General features: G+C 41.3%; 1 protein-coding gene across 2 annotated transcripts in view; it reads left to right on the top strand.

Annotated features, from left to right (window-relative positions):
* Positions 1–26,417, top strand: part of LOC109891047 (immunoglobulin superfamily member 21) — a 266,112-nt gene that overhangs the window by 115,400 nt on the left and 124,295 nt on the right. For both annotated transcript variants that reach the window (XM_020483336.2, XM_020483337.2), the window contains exon 3: positions 23,853–23,974. In XM_020483336.2, the coding sequence (XP_020338925.1) occupies positions 23,853–23,974 (122 nt within the window). The remainder of the gene's footprint in view (positions 1–23,852; positions 23,975–26,417) is intronic.

Raw genomic sequence — 26,417 nt, 5'->3', positions numbered from 1 at the left:
AGCCAAGTGGCATCAAACATTTTTTAATCCTTCCTTTTTTTTCAAGAAAAAATACACTGCCAAATGTATTCAGATTATTAGCCTTTTTTGTATTTCAACACAGCCTTAATTTGTCAACAAGAAAGCTTACTGAGTTACGTACATTATGCTGTTTGTAGGAATCATATTCAAATCTAATTTTATTTGACATATGCTTTGTAAAAAAACAGGTGTAGATTAAAAGTGAAAAGCTTAATTCCGGGTCATTTTCCAACAATGCAGAGTTAAAGATAATTACAAAAAAATGTACATTTAAATAGTGACACACACAAGGAATAAATAAAAAGTAAAAAAATGAATAACAATAACAAGTAAAAATAACATGCTAGTAGTAGTACCAGGTAGTACCAGTACTGAGTTTATGTGCAGGAGTACGAGATAATTAAGGTAGCTATGTACTATACATAAGTGATTAGGCAAGGTAGATAAGAGAGTAGGTGCGGCAGTGTATGTGGTGAGTGTGTTTGTGGGTGTGTGTGTGTGGCGTCAGTATGCATGTGTCCGGATGTTTTGTGTGTGTGGGCGTGTGTGTGTGTTTGTGTATATATACACATATATATATATATATATATATATATATATATGTGTGTGTGTGTGTGTGTGTGTGTGTGTGTGTGTGTGTGTGTGTGTGTGTGTGTGTGTGTGTGTGTGTGTGTTCTGGTGGCAGTGTAAGTATGTGTGAGTGTGTGGGTAGAGCACAGTGTGTGTGCATAGAGTCAGTGCAAGAGAGTTAGTGCAAAAAAAAGTCAATGCAGGTAGTCCGGGTAGCTATTTGAATAGATATTTAGCTGTTCAGGGTCCTGTTGGCTCCAGACTTGGTGCTTGCAGTCTATGGCTTGGTTGGCTCGAGACTTTGACATTTTTGGGGGCCTTCCTCTGACATCACTTGGTATAGAGGTCCTGGATGGGAGGGAACTCAGCCCCAGTGATGTACTGTGTAGTATACACTACACTGTGCCTTGCGGTCGGGTGCCTTGCGGTCGGGTGCCTTGCAGTTGCCGTACCAAGCAGTGATGCAGCCAGTCAAGTTGTTCTCAATGGTACAGCTGTAGAACTTTCAGAGGATTGAAATCCCGCATTTGTCCTGAGCTACAGTGTGTGTGCTAGTGCCTGTAATGTTTTAATATTTTCTAATGGCATCTTCATGCTTTTTCATACTCCTGAATGTAGACTTGATCATCCAATTCCACCCACTCTGTGATTGCTAAAAATAGCTTCAAAATGATTGCCTCATAAAGTATTGTAATTCAGTCTAGCCATGCTTCAGGACATATGTACATGTAGATTAAAAATAGGAGACAATGTATTTAAATTCATGAAAACAAACCCATCAGATGTACAGTATAATGTTTCATCACCATGTGGCCCGCCCAAGATACAGTACGTTTCACATTGGTGTGTGTATGTTGTATCCTTGATTTACTGTAGGTCCAAACATGCCCCGGAATTGAGTTTATATTTGTATTTATTATGGATGCCCATTAGATGCTGCCAAGGCAGCAGCTAATCTTCCTGAGGTCCAGCAAAATGAAGGCAGTTATTCAATTTTAAAAACATTACAATACATTCACAGATTTCACAACACACGGTGTGCCCTCAGGCCCCAACTCCACCACATATCTACAATACATAATCCATGTGTACGTGTGTGTTTATGCATGTGTCTGTGCCTATGTTTGTGTTGCTTCACAATCCCCACTGTTCCATAAGGGGTATTTTTATCTGTTTTTAAAATCAAATTTTACTGCTTCCATCAGTTACTTGATGTGGAATAGAGTTCCATGTAGTCATAGCTCTATGTAGTACTGTGCGCCTCCCATAGTCTGTTCTGGACTTGGGGACTGTGAAGAGATCTCGTGGCATGTCATGTAGGATATGCATGGGTGTCCGAGCTGTGCGCCAGTACTTCAAACAAACAGCTGGGTGCATTCAACATGTCAATACCTCTCATAAATTCAAGTAGTGATGAAGTCAATCTCTCCTCCACTTTGAGCCAGGAGAGATTGACATGCATATTATTAATGTTACCTATCTGTGTACAACCAAGGGCCAGCTGTAATGCCCTGTTCTGAGTCAATTGCAATTTTCCTAAGTCTGTTTTTGTGGCACCTGACCACACGACTAAACAGTAGTCCAGGTGCGACAAAACTAAGGCCTGTAGGACCTTCCTTGTTGATAGTGCCGTTAAGAACGTAGAGCAGCACTTTATTATGGACAGACTGCTGTTGTATCAATATGTTTTGACCATAGCAGTTTACAATCCAGGGTTACTCAAAGCAGTTTTGGCACCTCAATTTACTCAATTTCCACATTATTTATTACAAAATTTAGTTGAGGTTTAGGGTTTAATGAATGATTTGTCCAAAATACAAAGCTTTTAGTTTTAGAAATATTTAGGACTAAATTATTCCTTGCCACCCACTCCGAAAATAACTGCAGCTCTTTGTAAAGTGTTGCAGTCATTTCAGTCGCTGTAGTAGCTGACGTGTATAGTGTTAAGTCATCTACATACATTTACTCAAAGCCAGTGGCAGGTTGTTAGTAAAGATTGAAAAAAGTAACAGACCTAGACAGCTGCCCTGGGGAATTCCTGATTCTACCTGGATTATGTTGTTATCAGGAATCAAGGTAAGACCCAAGTGCAGACTGTGTGAAGTAACAATATTTATTGTAACCACAGGGGCAGGCAAATGACAGGTCCAGGCAGGCAGGGGTTGATAATCCAGAGCAGAGGCCAAGGTACCGAACTGCAGGCAGGCTCAGGGTCTGGTCAGACAGAGGTCGGTAATCCAGAGGTGGAGCAAAGGTACAGGACGGCAGGCAGGCTCGGGTTCAGAGACAGGCAGTAGTCAGGCCGGCGGGTAAAGGTTCAGCTCAGGCAAAGGTCAAAAACCAGGAGGACGAGAAAAGAGAGACTAGGGAAAACCAGGAGCTGAGACAAAACGATTTTACAAACAAGACAAATTTGCAACAGACAGACAGAAAACACAATAATAAATACACAGGGGTAATGGGGAAGATGGGCGACACCTGGAGGGGGGTGGAGACAAGCACAAGAACAGGTGAAACAGATCAGGGTATGACAGTTGTAATTTACAGAAACGCTTGATATTTCTAATTCAATTGATACTTTTACTTTTTTTTATGAATACTCATTTGACAAATACAGTTAAGGCATGTAGTATCAAAGTACAGAAAAAAATACAAACAATTCCTTTGAAGTAGAATCCTTAAAGCATCCTGGAAGCATAAAGAGGAGTAAAAATGAGCACAAGTCATGGCCACTGTTTTCATTTATCTCCAACAGCCAGCCTGTTACAGTAGTCTATCCAGTGGCTGCCGTTTAAGATGAGGGAGTATTATAATTTTTTTATGAGCATGGCATTATTTCTATTGCAGCAAATTGGATGACTGTCATTCATACTCCTTTCACCCAGTTCAATGTAACAGCGATAGATTTAGGCTACTACATGATACTCAAATTTTCCCTGTACCTATCATGAAGTTTCGATAACCTAGCCTATGAAAGAAAGTTTACAACATACAGTGAATTCAAAAGTATTCAGATCCCTTCCCTCTTTCAACATTTTGTTACGTTACATCCTTATACTAAAATTGATTAAATAAAAAAATGTCCTCATCAATCTACACACAATACCCCATAATGATGAACCGAAAACAGGTTTTTAGAAATGTCTGCAAATATATTAAAAATAATAAACAGAAATAACTTATTTACATAAATATTCAAACCCTTTGCTATGAAACTTGAAACTGAGCTCAGGAGCATCCTGTTTCCATAGATCATCCTAGAGATGTTTCTACAACTTGGAGTCCATCTGTAGTAAATTCAATTGATTGGACATGATTTGGAAAGGCACACAGCAGTCTATATAAAGGTCCCACAGTTGACAGTGCATGTCAGAGCAAGAAAAGCCATGAGGTCAAAATAATTGTCTGTAGAGCTCCGAGACAGGATTGTGATGAGGCACAGATCTGGGGAAGGGTACCAAAAAACATTCTGCAGCATAACTTCCTGCTTTTACTTTCTGATTTGCTCCTATGGGTATTATGCTGTCAATGACTTGAAGGGGGATGCCTGTTCTATTCATTTTATTTATATGACAGCACATGCAGTCGGGAGCAGAGGAGCAGAACGTTTGTATCTTTTCTTTCCATGAGACTTGCGACAGCAAATGTCCCACTTTAAATCTTGTAAGAATTATTTTGGACTTATAGCTACTATTATTTAATGGGTCCCTCTTCCGACTTATCCCCCTCCAGCCCAGAGAGTACTTCATCAACATCCCACTGTTAATGTTATGTGGCATTGATATGAAGAACAACATGCAACCACAGCTGATGTGAACTTTACAGATTCGGTCTATTCATCTATTCACTCTGATCATTTCATTTGAAATGTTCACCTCTCTTATGTAATGCAGATAGAACAGATAGTGCCTATTTGAAAAGTTTGACAATTATGGGACAATTATGTTTTCAAAGTATTAAAAAAAAAAGTTTATCCCTGAATATGATCTCATTTGGAAGTGAATTACTATTAAAATGGATACCATGCTCTAAAATAAATAAAAAAATAAAATAAAAATTCAGAGTAAACCTTATTTGGCTTGATTTTATTTCTCCTGTAATTGTAGTGAACATATTATTTTGATATAGAGTGCCCTGCCCATGTCGGGATTCCCATGAGGGAGGAAGAGCATCCTCAGGAGTGCAGTTAGTATTTAAAAAGGCCTGTTGTTTACTGGTTCCCTATTAATTACAGTCTCATAAAAGGCAGAGATACATAAACATCAGTTGAAATTCATAGCATCAGATAAACCTGTCACTGGGTTTCTTCATGCGTCTATTAAAGGTTGTTAAGATATCTCTAAGTCAAGCCATGTTCCTTCCTATCAGTACAATTCAGTGAGTGAATGAATGGCTGCAGAGTAAAAGCCCTGATGAATTGAGTTGAGAACAATGACAGAAAGATAGACTGAGATGTAGAGCAGCTGTGATGCATTGATAGTGCTTTGACATCCCTAGTCCTTAGCTGACATCTCCAGTGGGCCGCTTTTGAATAAAACAAGACATTTGATTGGATATGTGGATGTGGTTGTGTACTGTATGTAGTCTAACCACTGCCTCCCTCCCCTGGGGCCTCTTGGCAACATGGTTATTGCTCGGCAGATTCTGGTGTTGCACTAGAATTGATATCTCTACATACAAGCTCCACCATTATAGTAAAAAAATCCACATTGAAGCAACAACTGAAGAATATGGAGCTTAAGCTTGTTCCATCATAAATTTTTTTATTATCTATCATGCATTTTAGCTTTTTTTATGTTTCAGTAAAATCATGTCACTTGTAACCTTGGCCTTGGAGATGCTAAAATATCTGAAAAACCACTCAACATCCTGCTGGATAATTTTTTATAAACACAAAGCTCTTGTTTAGCCTTGGGAGCATATGGGAGAAAAAAAAAATGTTGTTTTGGGTTAATACAAATGTTTATTTTCAGATAGTGTTTTTTTTTATATAATCTTAGAAACATTTTACCATATAGGTGTTTCTGAGTCTGATATTCACAAAAGATGCCAGCACCATCAGGAGTATTTATAAACCTTTCACATCTTTGTTTTGTCTTTCCTTCTCACCTTTTCATATTTTTCTAAGGATTTCCTATGAGGACAAGGACATGATAAGCAGCTTATTCTTATTTCATTCTGTTTTGACTCAGTCTATTGAATGTGATGCAACTAACTGATGTAAGCATGTCTGGAAAGGTATGGGGCGAGTAAAAGGTTAAGGTACTTTTAATGGATCCTCCTCATTCCAGCTCAGTGTTACTGTATAAGCATCAGGCTTTGTGACACACTCACACAGATATCCCATGGCTATTTGTAGCCTTGTTTTAGATCTTCTCATCAAACCTAATCACTTATGTGGTTGTAAAAGACAGATAGCCAGTCAGTTACGGCGCGACACGGTTTTAGCCATGGCAGATTTATTAGACCTCTTCAATTGCCCGCCAACAAAACAAAGCATTTCTCCTTTAGCTCACAAAGGTCAGGAATCTGTGATGCGCGAAACAGTCATGCCGTTTGAGCATCATTTTTCCCACTGCCTCTCTTTGAACCATTCAGCATTGTGGTCCGTCTAAAAAAAAATACATTATTTCCTTGCCTACTCAACCATAAAAACATAGTATAATTCAGAGGAGAAGGGTTACTGTTCATGGCAAAGCTGTTTATCACATTTTACTGTTGGAATGAACAGGTCATTTTTCCTCAGCCTGACCAGAGCTAGACCAACACTAATCCAGTTGCAACAAGAGGAGAAAAACACAAACCCCAAGACCTCTTACAAGAACATCCATTTTGACAAAGACTTTAGAATCACATCAATGTCTGCAGAAAGAAGTTGTCAAGGACATCTCTCATCAGGTTATTTATACAGTACAGGGCTTTCGATAAGTATTAAGAACTCTTGATTTAAAAAAAATGTAGTTTCATTCTAAAATGGATCCTCAGCAAAATCCTCGGCAATCTACACACAATATCCCATAATGACGGAGCAAACCCTGTTAATTTACATAAGTATTCAGACCCTTTGCTATGAGAATCTAAATTGAGCTCCGGTGCATCCTGTTTCCATTGATCATCCTTGAGATGCTTCTACAACTTGATTGGAGTCCACCTGTGGTAAATTCAAGTGATTGGACATGATTTGGAAAGGCACCCATCTGTCTATATAAGGTCCCACAGTTGACCATCCATGTCAGAGCAAAATCCAAGCCATGAGGTTGAAGGAATTGTCCGTAGAGCTCTAAGACAGGATTGTGTTGAGACACAGATCTGGGGAAGGGTACCTGCAGAATTGAAGCTCCCCAAGATCACAGTGGCCTCCATTATTCTCAAATGGAAGATGTTTGGAACTACCAAGGCTCTTCCTAGAGCTGGTCGCCCGGCCAAACTGAGCAATCGGGGGAAAAGGGTCTTGGTCAGGGAGGTGACCAAGAAGCCGATGGTCACTCTGACAGAGCTCTAGAGTTCCTCTGTGGAGATGGGAGAATCTTCCAGAAGGACAACCATCTCTGCAGCACTCCACCAATCAGGCCTTTATGGTAGCGTGGCCAGATGGAAACCACTCTTCAGTAAAAGGAAGATGACAGCCTAAAGACTCTCAGACCATAAGAGGCAATATTCTCTGGTCTGATGAAACCAAGATTGAACTCTTTGGCCTGAATGCCAAACGTCACATCTGGAGGAAACCTGGCACCATCCCTATGGTGAAGCATGGTGTTGGCAGAATCATGCTGTGGGGATGTTTTTCAGCAGCAGGGACTGGGAGACTAGTCAGGATTGAGGGGAAATATGAAAGCGCAAGGTACGATGGCCACAAGAGAGATCCTTGATGAAAACCTAGTCCAGAGTGCTCAGGACCTGACTGGGGCGAAGGTTCACCTTCTAACAGACAGCGAACCTAAGCACAAAGCCAAGACAAAGCAGGAGTGGCTTCGGGACAAGTGACTGAATGTCCTTGAGTTGCCCAACCAGAAGCTTCCAGAAGGACAAACATCTCTGCAGCTCTCCACCAATCAGGGCCTTATGGTAGAATGGCCAGACGGAAGCCACTCCTCAGTAAAAGGCACATGACAGCCCGCTTGGAGTTTGCCAAAAGGCACCTAAAGACTCTCAGACCATAAAAAACACGATTATCTGGTCTGATGAAACCAAGATTGAACTCTTTGGCCTGAATGCCGAGCGTCACGTCTGGAGGAAACCTGGCACCATCCCTATGGTGAAGCATGGTGGTGGCATGTTTTTTCAGCAGCAGGGACTGGGAGACTAGTCAGCATTGAGGCAAAGATGAACAGAGCAAAGTACAGAGAGATCCTTAATGAAAATCTGCTCCAGAGCGCTCAGGACCTCAGACTGGGGCGAAGGTTCAACCTTCAAACAGGACAAGACCCTAAGCACACAGCCAAGACAATGCAGGAGTGGCTTCGGGACAAGTCTCTGAATGTCCTTGAGTGGCCCAGCCAGAGCACGGACTTGACCCGATCGAAAATCTCAGAAGAGACCTGAAAATAACTGTGCAGCATTGCTCCCCATCCAACCTGACAGAGCTTGAGAGGATCTGCAGAGTAGAATGGGAGAAACTCCCCAAATACAGGTGTGCCAAGCTTGTAGCATCATACCCAAGAAGACTAAAGGTGCTTCAACAAAGTACTGAGTAAAGGGTCTGAATACTTATGTAAATGTCATATTTCCGTTTTATTTATTTATAAATTAGCAAACATGTCTAAAAACCTGTTTCTGCTTTGTCATTATGGGGTATTGTGTGTAGATTTAGAAGCCTGTAACCTAACAACATGTTGAAAACATCAAGGGGTCTGAATACTTTCCGAATGCACTGTTTAATAATGTTTCTCTGTGTCCAGGTAGTAGGTATGACTTTAATGTTTGTGGAGCTTTATTTATGGTAACATTTTATTATCTTGACTAGTCTGACAGTTTTGTTCCATATTTAGTCTGTTAGACCTCCCATGGGGAATGTTTGGATGCTTTTAGCTTTCAGGCTTTCCCAACCCCACTGAAACATTGTTATAGCTACCTTTTATGCTTTGAAGATCAGTATGGAGAAGAAAACATCTATTCACAGACAAAAATCACTGCACCAAGTGTGGGCTCTACCTTGAGGACAGCTAACCTCATGTAATGGTTTTCTTCAGAAGACAGACACTGTTTTTCGCCTGCTACCTCATGTGAGTTTTACAGTTGCAGTGTGTGATTTGACTGTGCTCTGGAATCTTTTCCCAAGACCTCCCTCTAAGGAATCAATAGTTTTCTTTAACACTTTCATTTGACAGCTCTTGCTTGCAGCAGACTTGATATGTTGTGCACAACACTAGGAAACAGACTAATGAGAGGAGATTTGTTAAGTAGAGAGAGGAAAGAAAGAAAGAATGAGATAGATAGAGAGAGACTTTTCCTCCATCCCATTTACACCTTACACCCTCTCTGCCATGTGATGTGTCTCTCGCTTCATTAGCCAGTGCCGCTTGATCACAGGGCTTTGAAATCCCCCCAGCCCTCGCCAGACGACCAAAATGCCTCTCAAACACGGTTCATATTTCTCTGGTCCCGAGACAGTAACAAGTTGTCCACCGCACGATTTTGCTCCACCCCATCTCCCCTTAGCTGTGACACTCATCTGAATCAAGGCCATGTTTAATGTTCTCATTGCCACAAGTAAACATTTCCGCCATGGACACGCTCATCGTTTTCTCTCTGCTTCTTCTCTCACATTGGGAGCCATTACTACGTCTTTACAGTGGATAGTAACACCAGTCCCTTTTAAAGATCCTTTTTGAATGAGTCTCCATAGACTGGAGGAGGGGGGAGGGGTAGTGACGTGGCTACTGGTGTAGTTAGGGGTCAACAGATCACACGTGTTGGATGCCCCGACTTATAAAGTGTGAATTGTGATCAGTGGAGAGGTTACTGCCTGCTGCTCATCATTAGACCAGCTGATGGCTCTTTGCAGTGAGAATGTTCCCTGCAGGGAGAGGGCAGAGATCAAATGGCTGCCCAGTCTTCTTCCCAGTCCTGTCGGATTAGCCGTCCTGTCCTGTCCAGACTCCTCTCACAGTGGGTCACAGAGGGGACCGGAGTCCCTGTCCATCACAGCAGACTGGATGATGCAAGGACAGACAGATCTGGTGCCCAGGGGCACAGTTTTGATGCTGTTATCCCTCCACCCAGAGCCCTGGATCGGAACTATTTTGGACTACCATACCAGGGCTGTATAAAATGTGTTGCCTCAGCAAAAGCATGGCTGCTGCTTCAGAAGCCCTTTAATGTCAACACAGCTGGAGGCCTCATAACCCTGGGGGAATATTTATTTATTTAGATACAAGCAATATCTTCTTCTAGTGGCCTGGGGGTGCTTAATTTATGGAGTAGCTTTGCATGCGTGTATGTGTGTTTATGGAGGTTTACTATCTTTGTGCCACATAAGAAATAAGGAATATTCGCCGGTCCCCACAAGGAAAAAGGCTATTTTTAGGCTTACGGTTAGGGGTTAAGGATAGGTTTAGGATTTAGGGAAAATAGGATTTTGAATGGGAATCAATTGTTTGTCCAACTGTACCTCAGTAACTCACACTGTGATTGTATGATGCCTTACTCCTCATACCAAGCTGGCCTTCTGAAAATCCTTCACTTCAAATCACATACCATCCTGCAATATGTTCAATCACTTTGCAGTCAAATTGAATAATTCTTTATCTTCCTCCATCCTCCATCTCCCTGTGACATTTATTCCACATAGGGGACAAAATCAGATGGTTGAAGACAACCATTGTGTTTGCCATGTACTGAATGCAGTGTTAATGACACATTTTACTTACTGTTAAGAAGCTTTGAAGGCCTTGAAAAATCTCCCTGTGACAAGAAAACAAGGCTATTATGTTACTGTTTTATAGGTCATTATAAACAGGTTTCTCCTGCTAATAAGAATTTACCCCTTGATTTGGTTTACTTGTCATGTCATAGGCAATTAACATATTTTTGTAGCTGTCAGGTTTGTGTGCTCCAAATGGCTACTCTGGCTACTCAGTGCCAACGTTGTTAATTAGCATCTTGTTATTTGAGAGCCATCCTTTTAATTAAGAAATGCCGGTTAGCTGTCCTGGATTTAATGTGGGATGGAAAGCTGAGCTATTTGGTGAAGTGCAATGTGATTGTTTCAAAGCAACACACCAAAAAACATTTGGCATATTTTTCTCTCTGCTAGAGCAGGTATAAACCAGGATGATTAAAGTTGTTGATTGCATTAAGGGAAGGTTCTCAGGGAATTGTCAATGTTGTTGTTAATGAACTCTCTTGATATGTGATAACTCAACTTGCATCATGTACTGTACTGGAGGAATTATAAACAGTGGGGAGAACAAGTATTTGATACACTGCCGATTTTGCAGTTTTCCTACTTACAAAGCATGTAGAGGTCAAAAATCCAGAAAATCACATTGTATGATTTTGAAGTAATTAATTTGCATTTTATTGCATGACAAATATTTGATACATCAGAAAAGCAGAACTTAATATTTGGTACAGAAAGCTTTGTTTGCAATTACAGAGATCATATGTTGCCAGGTTTACACACACTGCAGCAGGGATTTTCGCCCACTCCTCCATACAGACCTTCTCCAGATCCTTCAGGTTTCGGGGCTGTTGCTGGGCAATACGGACTTTCAGCTCCCTCCAAAGACGTTCTATTGGGTTCAGGTCCGGAGACTGGCTAGGCCACTCCAGGACCTTGAGATGCTTCTTAGTTGCTCTAGCTGTGTGTTTCGGGTCGTTGTCATGCTGGAAGACCCAGCCATGACCCATCTTCAGTGCTCTTACTCAGGGAAGGAGGTTGTTGGCCAAGATCTCGCGATACATGGCCCCATCTATCCTCCCCTCAATACGGTGCACTCGTCCTGTCCCCTTTGCAGAAAAGCATCCCCAAAAAAATGATGTTTCCACCTCCATGCTTCACGGTTGGAATGGTGTTCTTGGGGTTGTACTCATCCTTCTTCTTCTTTCTTCTTCTTTGGAGTCTGTTTGATTGAGTGTGTGGACAGGTGTCTTTTATACAGGTAACGAGTTCAAACAGGTGCAGTTAATACAGGTAATGAGTGGAGAACAGGAGGGCTTCTTAAAGAAAAACTAACAGGTCTGTGAGAGCCGGAATTCTTACTGGTTGGTAGGTGATCAAATACTTATGTCATGCAATAAAATGCAAATTAATTACTTAAAAATCATACAATGTGATTTTCTGAATTTTTGTTTTAGATTCCGTCTCACACAGTTGAAGTGTACCTACGATAAAAATTACAGACCTCTACATGCTTTGTAAGTAGGAAAACCTGCAAACTTGGCAGTGTTTCAAATACTTGTTCTCCCCACTGTAAATGGAACAGTTTACAGATGAAAAACACAGAGACCTTAGCGCTCATCAGTGCTGCATTATGGCAAGAAACACTAGGTAGCCTACTGTCTGGAAGTTGGTCTCTATTTAGATCACAGCATTACATGTAATTTAAAGCACAAGTCTCTTAGGTGTGCACTTAGCTGTCAGAGAATATCCCCAAAGCGCCAAAGCTCTTCAGTCAACACCACAAGAAAAAAAGATAAACAGTGGAACATCAGATTAGACGTGTGGTGAAAATGAGAAAAATGTAACTATTTGATATTGAATGACGATTTTTGTTTCATAATTAAGTACTGCACTCAGTTCAATGGGGATGCAAAGTCACCCTGAAAACGTGCATTACTAGTAAATAATGTGTACCACTGTCTGCTTCCTCAATTTAACTCAAGAATGTCTTATTAAACTTGAAATAAGGGCCCACGACACATTAGGGATTAGAAAGTTGATGTATTTAAGCATGAAATGAGCCCCTGTGCTGAACACATTGCACATTGATTAATATTTCCCCCAACCCAGGAAGAATCCATATTCAGTGGTTGCACTGGGAATGTGAAGGAGGATTGGTGCAAATATTTTTTGTTAATCCCTCGGTAACCTGCTTGACACCTCATCACAATTTAATAAAAGCAAAATTCATCCACTGGATTACTGATAAACTTCCCATATGGGGAGGCAATGCTGCCTTTTAATAGGTGTAACCTAAAATAGCTACAACAGATTAAATTCATCATTGATTTGGAAATTGTATAAAAAATATATATTTTTACCATGCAGTAATGAATTATAGGCAGGATTTAGTTTTTTCATCTGCAGATTAATATTGAAGAGCTGAAATTGTTATTTAGTCATTGGTAAAAAAGTAACAAAGTGTTATTTGAGCGTACAAGATGGTGCCCTACTGTATGGCTGGCGTCTTGAGAGCTCCGACCCAACTTTTCCATTTTGTAATTATTTTGGCATTTATCTTTACTATTTTTGCACAAAATGTATTCGCTATCATTTCTTATGGTCCGAAAAAAATACTTTTGAACATCATATCGGCACTTACTAACCTCAATTTCGACTTCCACTTCGATTAATCTGCCCTGAGCTCTTTATGTACCTCCGATCCAATCTTCGGGGCACCCAAGAGAAAACGTAGACGAAAAAGAGGCAAGAGATTTTTCATCCTGTTGAGACTAAGGCGAAGGGGAAACCAGCCACTACTTCCCTCCATTCTATTGACCAATAGTCACTGGATGACCTCCGATCGCGGAATTGCTTTTACAGCTGCTTTTACAGCTGCACCGTTGAGAGCCTGACTGGTTGTTTCACTGTCTGGTTGTTTTCACTGTCTGCACCACCCATGACCGGAATGTTTTGAATTAACTGTATAAAACGGTTGATTAAGAATGAACAAAGAGACATTTAGCTGCAGCCCATGTCGAAAGTGGTTCGAACTCAATCTCAACATGAGAGACGATAATGTCACGTCCCGGACAATCACTCGTATGGCTGAGTAGCTGTACTAAGTAAAATATCTAGAAAAGAGAATTTATGCGGGACCATTCTACTACTCTTCAAACCATCATATTCTACTAATCTCATCACCCCACTGAGAACCATCAATACATCTGGCTAGCCTATCTTCAAAGAATCATCTTCCATAGCGAATGGAAGCAGAGTGAGCTCTGTAGTTCTGCTCAGGACTGTTTCAGGACTACATCTGTTTCAGGACTACATGTTGGGTTGCCGGATGCCGGGCGACAGAAGAGGAGAGCAACAGTAGAATAAATGGGTCGGGACAACTTTTGGAGAATCACAGCATTACAAGCGAGCCGTGGAAAGGTCCAACCAAGTCCCTTTCTAAGAAGGCTTGGTTCTGACAGAGATACCTGGCAAACCAAGGCCTTTACATGTAAACATCTTCATGATTTCTTACTCCAATCGGGCGGCGGTTTGTTTGCAATGTATATGATTACTGTGAGAGTAGCTTCTAAATGTACCAAAGTATTCTCTCTCGCCCTCTCTCTCACCCTCCCTCTCGCCCTCTCCATCTCGCCCTCTCTATCTCCTTTGTAACAAGCTGCCATGTTCTGTCAGTCCGCTAGGGACCCGTTTATTTGTATTAAGTGTGTATGTTTCTCCTGTGTTACCATTTAGTTAGTTAGTAAATAAATAATTCAACCAATTTGTGTAGTACTGAATCATAAGTAAGGCTGGGGGGTTTGTAGATGCAGGAGGTTACAACTGTTCAGAATGATGATATGATACGAGGTTATGATTAATGCATTGACTGTTTTATGGATATGATAGGTAAGATGGGAGCTCTTTAACAACCACTCTTCTGGTGCCCCAAATTCCTAATGAGTTAATTGTTACGTTATTAATTGAATCGGGTAACAATTAAACATAGCTGATTAGATAAATACAGTCATCAGATTATTGGAAGTAAAGTCACAACAAGTATCTATATTATTATTATTATCACTGTATTGTTGGGAAAGAGCTCTCAAGGTGAGAGTTTCATTTGACTGTTTTACACCTGTTGTGTCCTGTGCACTTGGCGAATAAACATTAAACCTTGAAACACGTTAAATACATAAGCATTACAATGAAGTATAGAACTGTGCAAACTAAGCAAACCTTCACAATTACTTAAACACCAAATCTGTTTCAGTCCTTTGTTCAGCCAACCTGCTCTTTTTCCATGTAATGAATAACAACATCTTAATATTGTGCTACCAACAGTTGCAGATGGGAAATGTAGCCTACTAGAGTGTATAAGGCATAGAGGGGGGTGGATAGGAACTGTATAGCTCCAAAATATATGCAGACTTGTCATGTCCACAGTGCCCCGATGTCTTTTAAACCATCTGTATTCCATTGCACACGCCTTTGTGAGCCCGCACCCATCTGCAGTGGTGGGAGGAAAATAGGAGAAATAGTATACAGTGGGGCAAAAAAGTATTTAGTCAGCCACCATTTGTGCAAGTTCTCCCACTTAAAAAGATGAGAGAGGCCTGTAATTTTCATCATAGGTATACTTCAGCTATGACAGACAAAATTAGAAAAAAAAATCCAGAAAATCACATTGTAGGATTTTTTATGAATTTATTTGCAAATTATGGTGGAAAATAAGTATTTGGTCAATACTTATTTTCACTGCACCTCCTGGGTGGCTGTACTGCAGCGCCAGCTGCACCACCAGAGACCCTGGGTTCGCCGGGTTAGGGAGGTGCGCGCTAACCAAGGTTGTGCGTGCTAACCAAGGTTGCCAGGTGTACGGTGTTTCCTCTGACACATTGGTGCGGCTGGCTTCCGGGTTGGATGCGCGCTGTGTTAAGAAGCAGTGTGGCTTGGTTGGGTTGTGTATCGGAGGACGCATGACTTTCAACCTTCGTCTCTCCCGAGCCCGTATGGGAGTTGTAACGATGAGACAAGATAATAGCTACTAAAACAATTGGATACCATGAAATTGGGGAGAAAAAGGGGTAAATATATATATATATATATATATAAAAAGTGTATCTCAATACTTTGTTATATACCCTTTGTTGGCAATGACAGAGGTCAAACGTTTTCTGTAAGTCTTCACAAGGTTTTCACAATGTTGCTGGTATTTTGGCCCATTCCTCCATGCAGATCTCTTCTAGAGCAGTGATGTTTTGTGGCTGTTGCTGGGCAACACAGACTTTCAACTCCCTCCAAAGATTTTCTATGAGGTTGAGATCTGCAGACTGGCTAGGCCACTCCAGGACCTTGAAATGCTTCTTACGAAGCCAATCCTTCGTTGCCCGGGCGGTGTGTTTGGGATCATTGTCATGCTGAAAGACCCAGCCACGTTTCATCTTCAATGCCCTTGCTGATTGGAGGTTTTCACTCAAAATCTCACGATACATGGCCCCATTCATTCTTTCCTTTACACGGATCAGTCGTCCTGGTCCTTTTGCAGAAAAACAGCCCCAAAGCATGATGTTTCCACCCCCATGCTTCACAGTAGGTATGGTGTTCTTTGGATTTAACTCAGCATTCTTTGTCCTCCAAACACGACGAGGTGAGTGTTTACCAAAAACTTCTATTTTGTTTTCCTCTGACCATATGACATTCTCCCAATCTTGTTCTGGATCATCTTAATGCTCTCTAGCAAACTTCAGACGGGCCTGGACATGTACTGGCTTAAGCAGGGGGACACGTCTGGCACTGCAGGATTTGAGTCCCTGGCGGCGTAGTGTGTTACTGATGGTAGGCTTTGTTACTTTGGTCCCAGCTCTATGCAAGTCATTCGCTAGGTCCCCCCGTGTGGTTCTGGGATTTTTGCTTGTGATAATTTTGACCCCACGGGGTGAGATCTTGCGTGGAGCCCCAGATCGAGGGAGATTATCAGTGGTCTTGTATGTCTTCCATTTCCTAATAATTGTTCCCACAGTTGATTTCTTCAAACCAAGCTGCTTACCTATTGCAGAGTCTTCCCAGCCTGGTGCAGGTCTACAATTTAGTTTCTGGTGTGATTTTACAGCTCTTTGGTCTTGGCCATAGTGGAGTTTGGAGTGTGACTGTTTGAGGTTGTGGACAGGTGTATTTTATACTGATAACAAGTTCAAACAGGTGCCATTAACACAGGTAACGAGTGGTGGACAGAGGAGCCTCTTAAAGAAGAAGTTACAGGTCTGTGAGAACCAGAAATCTTGCTTGTTTGTAGGTGACCAAATACTTATTTTCCACCATAATTTGCAAATAAATAAATTAAAAATCCTACAATGTGATTTTCAGGATTTTCTTTCCTCATTTTGTCTGTCATAGTTGAAGTGTACCTATGATGAAAATTACAGGCCTCTCTCATATTTTTAAGTGGGAGAACTTGCACAATTGGTGGCTGACTAAATACTTTTTTGCCCCACTGTATATAGAACTGAATAAAAGCTCATTGCTGAGATTAGGCTTGGAAAAGAAGGGTATATTACTAGAAAAGTTCTAAGTCTAACAGTAAACTACCAGAAATTTCAAGGAATATGTGGAATTTTACTGGATTACATCTAGTGTCCTTTTTGGGCACTACAGATCATCACAGGTGTCTATTAATATCTCTGGCCCTCTCTGTGGCCTTCTTACATGTAAAATATATATTTTTTAAATTTAATAAGGTGACTCTCAAAAAACAATGACAAAGCCGAATGACAAAGCCGTTAAACATTATCCTAAATATAAACCATCATTTTAGTGAATACCATTGGTATATTTCAGATATATATATTTTACAAATGTTTATTTATGTTACTATGTCAATATGTCTTTGTTGTAAATGTTTTGGGGGCAAACTGGTGGTAGTTGTGAAAAAATGCAATAGTTGGACAAGTTGCAGAGTTAATAGAAAAGAATGCCATTGTTAATTAGATCATTTTTTCATTTATCAGGCCATTTTCTTTTGAACCATGTGGTTTATCTACTATATGGACAACATGAACACAGATAGTGTCAAAAAAATATATACTGCGCAAATATTAATATATATATTTTTTTTTATCATTAAAGTATTAATTACCAAAGTTACCATAGACTGCCATAGATTACCTGTTACTTTAGTAAATTACTGGTAGCTTTGCAAGCCTTGCTTTGATACTTAGTTCAACTTAAATGGATCCAGACTTCATGTAAGCCCAGTGTGGAACGCGCTGACTCCATAAGTCTAGTCCTCTGGTGACATTGCTGCTGTACGTGGAGATGAGAGAGAGAAGACGTCCACTGGATGTCTGATGATTAATTCTAAATTAGAGGAAGGTGTATGTGTTTAGTCCTGGGTTCACTTAATTAGTGCTCATTGATTAAACAGATTAAATTGGTAATATGTAACTTTTTTGGAGAGTTTTAGCAGCCAGGAAATGGTGGAGCGATTTCTGCTTAGTTCAACTTTAAGGACAAGTGCACAAAATGATGTTTTCACTTTGCCATGAAGCTGCATTTCATTATCCACCTGTCCTTGATCATCCACTTTGTTTTCAGATAGAAACACTGTATTACACAACATATCATTCACTTCTGCAGTTATGTAAGGCTTTCTTGTTTTTCCACTTTAATGTTATTATTTGTGACCTACTGGTGCTGCTTAATATGTGATGTTTATTAGAGTTGCTGAGGCATTTGTAAAAAATCCTTGGTCTAACTTGGTTCCCCAAGGACAGAAATTCAAAATAATGTGATGTTAGTAATGCACCAAGGCTACATTTTCGGTCCGCTAAGTAGCACCAAGTCGTATATTACTCACGGTATTTGCAGCAGTATACTGTATTTATTCAACCCTCTCTTTACGATATCCATGGGATGGCAGAGTTAACTTTTTGATAGGTGTGGAAGCTATTTGGAACTCATTTTGTGTTAGGTGCCTTCCGTTCTACAGCTAAAGCACTGTTGCTGCCAACTTTGGCTCGGATTTCATTTGAAAACAAAATGCTGTTTCTAGAGTGAGGGGTAGGGTTCATATTGTTCTTGCTCTGGTCCAACTCTCTTTTTGTCAGGGGGTTAAGTAGAGAGTCATGGTATACGCATAATATCTGATCCAGACCAGCAGTCTCCTTCAGGTCTGGTTTGCTTTGATCTCATTGCACGCTAAATATCTGGCCACAGTCAGGCTGTCTCCCTCTCACTGACAACATTAATAACCACTTCTCAATTGCCTTGTCTAATGGCTGTAGATGGGCACTTTTAGTAGGCCCTTGTGCATTGTTTTTCAACCTGCATGTCATTCCCTGAAATAGGTTGGTTGACCTCCACACTGCTTCCCCCAACCTACCTCTGCCTCGCCCACACATGGTTGCAAACAAGGCTTGGTCCTCCCTGTTGGTGACAGATTTATGAAGCCACAGCTTTAATCCCTGCATGCCAATCTGCCAAACCAAGCCTTAGGCAATCGCAAGCCAGTGCTACTCTGTTAAATTGGGATGAAAATGAGTGATAGCATGCAGAGAGAATGTGACATAGATAACAGGCGAGCGAAAATATCCACCACGCTGATAGTCATCTCTGGCTGGTGTATTTGCTCACACTAAGGGATCCCAAGCAATCACGCTCATGTTTATTTACATTGCATTGAAAAAAGTCAGTTGCAGTAGTTGGCTCTATATGGAATAAAGGACCGCAATGTGCATCAGAATCCCTGTTGCTTTCTGGTACAGACATAAAAGCAAAACTCCCCTTTCTTAGTTCACGTGTGGCATGACTGAACTACCGCACCACCAAAGCCTTTTTATCTGTCAAAGCACAGACCATCTTTGTCAGAATGATAGAGTAGGGTCACCAACATCTATGTGAATGGAAGAATGTGTGCGTCATCTATGAAAAACATGGTTTAATTAGCATATTTTCCTTCCTGCGGGGAGCAGAGACCGATAGATGGTGGGAGGAGAGGAGGTAAGTAGGAGCGGAGCGTGCCATCTGGTCCGTGAAATCCCCTTAAACAGGTTGTGTGACACTCAGGGCCCAGTAGGAGGCCACAGGCAGCAGACAGTCCAGTACATCTACAGGTTAACAGGGTGGAGCACTAACTAGGTTGGATGACTGTACAGCTGCACAATGTTTACTTACAGGATTCATTACCCAGCACCACACGTACTGAGTAAAGCATTGCAGCACACCCCATCTTAACAGGATCAGTGGACAACCCACTGCAGCATTCTGTGTTGACAGCTGTCACCACTGACTGCCATTAAGGTGAAGGTCTTCTGCTTTGTATAAGTGAAATGTTTTATCGTTATCGCTGTCCCTTAACAAATGATTTCAGAGAATATAGCATGTCTTGTTATACTGGTTGTTTTCTTTGTTTAGTGTAGCTTCCCATTTAGGCCTCCTTTGAGGCCTCAGTTGAACAGCTAAATGGAGCTCAAGAGTTATTTTGACTGCTCTGTGTCTTATCCCCATTCATTATTCACAACTAACAGCCGATTGATCCAGAAGCTACTATTGCTCCGCCTCCCTGTAGATTTAAAAATACCAAGTGAGAACTTTTGTAAAAGTACAATTTCATGTGAAATGTTCCCAGAAAGTAAGTGATCCTTTCCATCTATCCTCTCAGCCCACACCTAAGTTATAGTAACAGCAGTAGAGGAGACTGCATGGGACAGATAGAACAATGAGACAGATTATTCACCAGATGTCTAAATGTGAAGCATCCACCTGGCGTTTCCACTCACTACCAAATATGGTAGTGAGAGGAAGCCCTCTGGCTGGCAGTGGGAGAAGATGGAATGAGATGGATTTTGTCCGACATTCTGCAAATATTCTCATCGATGGAACATTTGATCTCAATACAGTTTTCTGTTCCCAAAAGTATAATCTGTTATGAACAGAGTGGACTAAGTTTTGTAAACTTTACCCTTTTAAAACATTGCATTGCACAAGCGAATTAAGTTTGCATTGCACACGCACATTGCACACGCACACTTCACAGAGGAGGTGTTTCCTAACGGAAATATGCAGATGTATGCTAGAACGCACAAAAAGGATTTTGCTAGCTCGCGCTTGGCTCTGCCCACCTCCTTGCTTCTTCTGCCCACTATGACTAATTTGTTCCCATTGGAAATGACAGGCTGTGGTCTATCTTTGTTTAGTTATGAAAGTCTTTGTCATGGTTGTGATGTGAAAGAATGCCAGATTGACCTGAAGTGTTCTGGTTTATACTCCTCAAGTTAGACGGCAGTGTTACTGTAGCTAGTTCGCTGTATTCTCTCCTGTGACTGATTCAGCTGCGGCCTATAAATAAGCACATCTCTGATGAGCTGAGTAAAAGGGGTTAACCCCAGAGACCTGGGCCTCCCTCGCCTGACCTCAATAATGGAGCAGCATCCTAACAACAGGGAGCACAGCAGAGAGAGCAGGTAGGATATGGTTCACTCTCCATCTGGAGAGATCACTGCACTATCATATCTCTAGGTCACTGTAGGACCCTTTGTAGCACTCTCTACTGTGTGTGCCCAAACCTCAACCCCTGTCAGCTACCTTTTCCCCTCTCCCCTTTTGGTCCCTTGGTCATTCCTGGTCACAGAGGGAGGAAGAGAAGTGGCGTGCCCACCCGTGCCTGTCTTTTATAAATCCAGATGGCAGAGGTGTTGGGGTAGGCCTTGATGCCTTTGTTCGTGCCTCGGTAAATCACGGCCTGGAATCAGCAAAACAGCTGAAGGAAAGCTTTGCTTCCTCCAACAGTGTTTTTCTACCATCAAAGAGTGCTCCTCTACCTCTCGCCTTCGCCCCTCACTCTTGCACAGCATTTGTCTGTCTCCATATCTCTTTCTCTCACTCTCTCTCACTCACACCATAAAGCTGTCCCTTCTCTGGGAACAGGGGTCTGTCCACTGATGAGTCCATTGTGAGACAGGTGTTGTTTTGTCTATTGGATTAGATGGACTGTGAAAAGAGAGAGGGGCTGAAAATGTCAATTTTACACACCTCTGTACAGTACTTCAGGGCCCAGAGAGCATTATCATTAGGCTTTTTGAAAGAAGCCTCATATGACTCAGCACCAGGGACAGTGTTACTGTAGTACTGGGAGTGCAGTGAGTCTGTTCCTATAGGGGAGTTGTAATGTTGCCATGATACTTTCATACTGGCCCTGGCCTTGTGCACTTGTTGTTGATGCACATACTGTAGAATAAAGCTTATTTTGCACTTTCTGACTAAGCACATTTATGCAAATGTTTCAGGTGTGTACAATACACCCTTCTATGTTATGAATGCTGTATTTGTCATTGACCTGAACTTGTCATTGAACTTGCTAAATAATTGTCAACAACTCTGCTAAATGTCATATTATTGTATGATAGCTAACTTTTAGATCTCAAACTAATCACATTTCCCTGAGTTTAACTTACCATCGTCATGTTTCTGTCCACTCACTCAGAACGGATATATTTGTGTTCAGTTGCACAGAGCACTTGTACTTTTTCCATGCTTTGTTGTACAGTGATGTCAGACAGAAACAATCCAGGAACAGAGCAGGTTGGTGAGAAAGCACAATTTTCCAACATGGCTCTGCTTTTAACGGCAAACCTTTTGCTGTTGCCTCTCCCTGTAAATCTCAGAATGATGCCACTTTGCCGGTGTGCCTCTACATCACTGAATTGACATTTAAAAGAGGAACAGATGGCTATAATAATCATGGGGCCTTGAGTGTGGTGCCAAAGCATTCATTAGGAAAAGGAAGGAAATTCTGTTTGTGGCCAAGCCAAGTGAACACTTTTTACCTGTGGAGGGTCATGGTCCCTAGCCCTACCAGTGGGTCCTGGTGAATTTCACTGATTACACCTCCCTGCAATTCATCTTCCATAGCAATGAACATGTGATGTCACCCACCCCACTGGTCACACACTGGTCGAATAAACATTGTTTCCATGTCATTTCAATGAAATTATGTTGAACCAACGTGGCATAGATGTTGAATTAGGGTTAGAGTTAGGGTTCTGAACAGGCTCCTGAAAAATTCTATCACCATGCCATAAGATTGCTAAATAGCTAACTAAATAGCTAACAGAATGGCTACATGGACTATTTCAGTTGCCTTTGTATTTTCTTATTGTTTTTGTCTCTATGCACACTCACAGGGCCCTACACACTACACACACTGATACTCCAACACACAAACACTCACACCATTGTTTGCTTACACACACACATAATAAGCACATACATTTATACTGAGTCTAAACACACCTACTCAGATACAATCATCATATACGCTGCTGCTAGCAAGACAGCCATTTCACTATGCTTGTACATGTGACATTAAAACTTGAACTGACGTCTGTGCCTAGTGGGACATTTGTTACAGGAGAGAAAAGTAAATGTAATCCACTAATGCCACCTACATGCGTGTAACTGTTCTGCATACCCTAAAACCCACCCACAGTATTTGTTGTTCCAGCACGTTTACCTCTCAGCTCTTCTACCTCTGTGTACCCCATCATTTAGCAACAGCCTGAGGTATTTAGCTCCCTTCCCTAGAGGCAGAGAGGTGATGAGTTGTCCCACAGACATTTATGGGGCACCGGGAATTATTCACTCAAATAAAGTAATTACCCAGTACTGTCCCCTCGTGAGGTGTTGTGTACATTATGCAGGAACTAATCACATAGGCCTTATTTACCTCTGAGGGGATTGGATTAGGAAGCGGGCGATGGCATTTTCAGTGGCGAAGGGAAGAAAGATCCCTAGCCCACCAACAATTTCCTCCTTCAAAGCGGCATTAGCGGCTCCATTAAAATCCTGTCACCCTTTTTCTTTACGTCTGTCTGTGGCGCTGAGGAGTAGAGAAATCAGTCATTCAAATGCTAAGTGACTTCCTCTCCCCTGTGAATATTTTTAAGGAGAGTATTGCTCCATCATTTACTCTGCAGCACACAAAAAAAAAGTGGATGCAAAATGAGACTATGGTGTTTTGAATATATCCCCACCTTCGCAATATCTCATCACAAGCCAATACCTCTGACTCCTTGACACCTACAGAACGCTGCAGAGCATCACTCTTTATTAAGACTCGGCTGTATACATGGGCACATACCTAAAGCTATATAAGTGAGTGTCACACTGATTTCATATGTTGGCCATTTTCAGAATTAGCTTGAAAGGCTCTTCCTCACTCCCCCTTTAAGATAGAAAAAACACCTTAACATGGCATTAAATTGATAAATTAGATAATTGATGGCCAGGGTACTAAGTTTGCCTCTGAGCAAAGTTTTATAATATATTTAATTGGAGCAGAACACAGGTTTATGCATAGGGTAGGTCTGTGGGTATAGAAATATCTGTTCCATGTATTATAGACCATATTATTTGATTAATTCTTTCTCTTTTCACTTGACAGGTCACAGACGGGGGCACCATTAAGCAGAAAATCTTCACCTACGATGCTATGTTTAATACCAATTACTCTCATATGGAGGACTACCGCAAACGGGAAGACCTTGTCTACCAATCTACAGTCCGGTAAGCATCACAACCAATTACTGTTAGTTTGTCCCTTGCAGTTTATCATGAGGGTACATGCTGAACTCGGAACAATTTGTTGTTTTTAATGTTAAAAAAAAGTTTTTCCTTGAAAACATGTTTGTTTACTAGCCTACCTGTTTAATTTGCGACACGGTTAGCCTCAGTTGCTGGGTCCGCTTCTACTTGTCCCAGGATACTGCCAAACCCTTAAGTCTGAAGAGCTGCTGCTAGGTGAAGCAGCTAGCCTAGCTGCTAGCTATCAAGCTAGCCAGGTTTCCTTGGCAGTTTGAACACAGCCCGCAACGCGGTTAGCCCTTTTGTGGCTGGGACCGCGGATAGTCCCGGGCTTGTGGCTGATTAAATCCCTGCTGTTTGTTGCTGTTTCCATCGGCCATTGCTACCATCATGCAACCGAAAGTTAAAGTAGGTTGGAGTAATGGAGAGGACAGTGTTTCGCTATCACAGGTGCATGATCTTTTAAATAAACAAAAAGATGTCTACAAGCAGTTGTTACAGCAACAGGAAAATAGCTTCAAGAGCTTTGTCCAAATACTGGTGGACTCAACTACCAAAATAATGGATGATCTGACCAGAAATGTCCAAGACCACAAGAACCGTTTGCAGTTCTCCCAGGGAGAGGTGGGGGTCCTGAAAGAGACTTGCAACAAGATGACAACAAACTGTAAATCCATGCAAGATGACATCAGCACTGTCTGTTAATCATTATTACAGATGACTGAGAAAACAGCAGTGTTGTAAGTAAAAGCGCTTTTAAAACACTACTTAAGTAGTTTTGGGGGGTATTTTTGACACATTTTATTTTTGCTTCACTACATTCCTGAAGAAGATAATGCACTTTTTACTTCATACATTTTCCCTGATACCCAAAAGTACTCGTTACATTAGCAGGATATTAAAATGGTCCTAATCATGCAATTACCAAGAGATCACCCTGGTGTGCCCCTGGCTATCTATATCTGTAAAACAAATGAAGATTGTGCCGTTTGGTTAATATAAGGATTTTGAAATTATTTATACTTTTACTTTTGATAATGAAGTATATATTACGTTTATATAATACGTTTACTCTTGATACTTAAGTATATTTAAAACCACATGCTTTTACTCACGCTATTCCATAGACCTTTAAACCGAATATTGCGGTGATAATTAATGGCTGCAGTCATTTTTGTTTGTTTTTGCTGTTGTCCAAATAACATTTTATAGTTTATAAATTGTGTAGAAATGCAGTATGCCTTACCCAAGATTTAGCTATGGTACTACTGCGAAGCGTTGCTAGTTCCTTCCTACTGTACCATCTGCTGCGGGTGATACTGGGCCTGGATGTGATGACCCCGATGGAGGGTCAACACATCCTCATCTTGGCAGAAATAGGGAGGGGATAGGAAGTGGTGAGGCTCTACTCAGCCAATCTGCTGCTCAGGATGTACATTTCAGTGTTGAACTCTGACTGAACAGCTAGCCAGACCAATCGTTATTGCCACCACAGAGCTGCATATTTTCCAGGTAGTGTGGTTCAATTTTGGCACAGCTTGGGGCAGTACTACTGCATGGAGGCCTATGCTGCATGCGCATCACACTTCCTTACCCTCACACACATACTGTACATATACAGTCCTGCCGATGCCAGAATAAAGAGCCCTGCTGTTTATGCATGGGCAAGTTTTACGAGAGGGATGCGCTAGAAATCATCTGGCTCTTGTTGGGTAGATTACACGTTTGAGGAGTCCTGGGGACTGTCTTCCTATACCTTAGGTCTCAACAATATGGCTGGCATCTGCTCCCCTCCTTCTCCCTCTCCCTCTCTTCCCTGTCTTGCTTTCTCCCCACTTGCGTTCCTTCCCTCCATCCCTCTCTCATATTGGCACTCATTCATTGTATAAAGGAGTAATAGAAGCCCACACACAGCATCGGTCTGTTACCATTTCTCTGTAATGTGTGTATGACCCATGCTGATTATAATGCTTTTTTTTTGCATTATTCCAATAACTTTCTACCTCTCTCCTTCCCTGCCTTTTATTTGCTCCCCATATCATTCCTTTCCTCTTTCTTCCCACACTTTCATCACTCCTTATTTTCATGTTTTTTTCCTTCGCTGTCTTTTAGGGCTACACGATACCACGTTCGCGATACGTACGTACGTGCCAATACGATATGTTTTGCGATTCGATGCTGTGATTTTATTGGGATTCGATGTTCCAAACATATTGCTCAAAATGTGTCTTCTGCAGAGGGACAAGAGAGAGCCATGAGAAAACATGAAAACATTGTATTTACTTGTTACCCCCTTTTCTCCACAATTTCATGATAACCAATTGTTTTGATCAGAATAGGAAATATAAGTGCGAAAACAAAATTGCCTCCATATTTAAAAAGAAGATGGAGAACAAGCTATGAAGAAAAATACTGGAGTTTTTGT

The sequence above is a fragment of the Oncorhynchus kisutch genome, linkage group LG5 (assembly GCF_002021735.2).
Source record: "Oncorhynchus kisutch isolate 150728-3 linkage group LG5, Okis_V2, whole genome shotgun sequence".
Classification (NCBI taxonomy): Eukaryota; Metazoa; Chordata; class Actinopteri; order Salmoniformes; family Salmonidae; genus Oncorhynchus; species Oncorhynchus kisutch.
The sequence above is the reverse complement of the archived record's forward strand: the minus strand, read 5'-3'. Positions and strand labels throughout refer to the sequence as shown.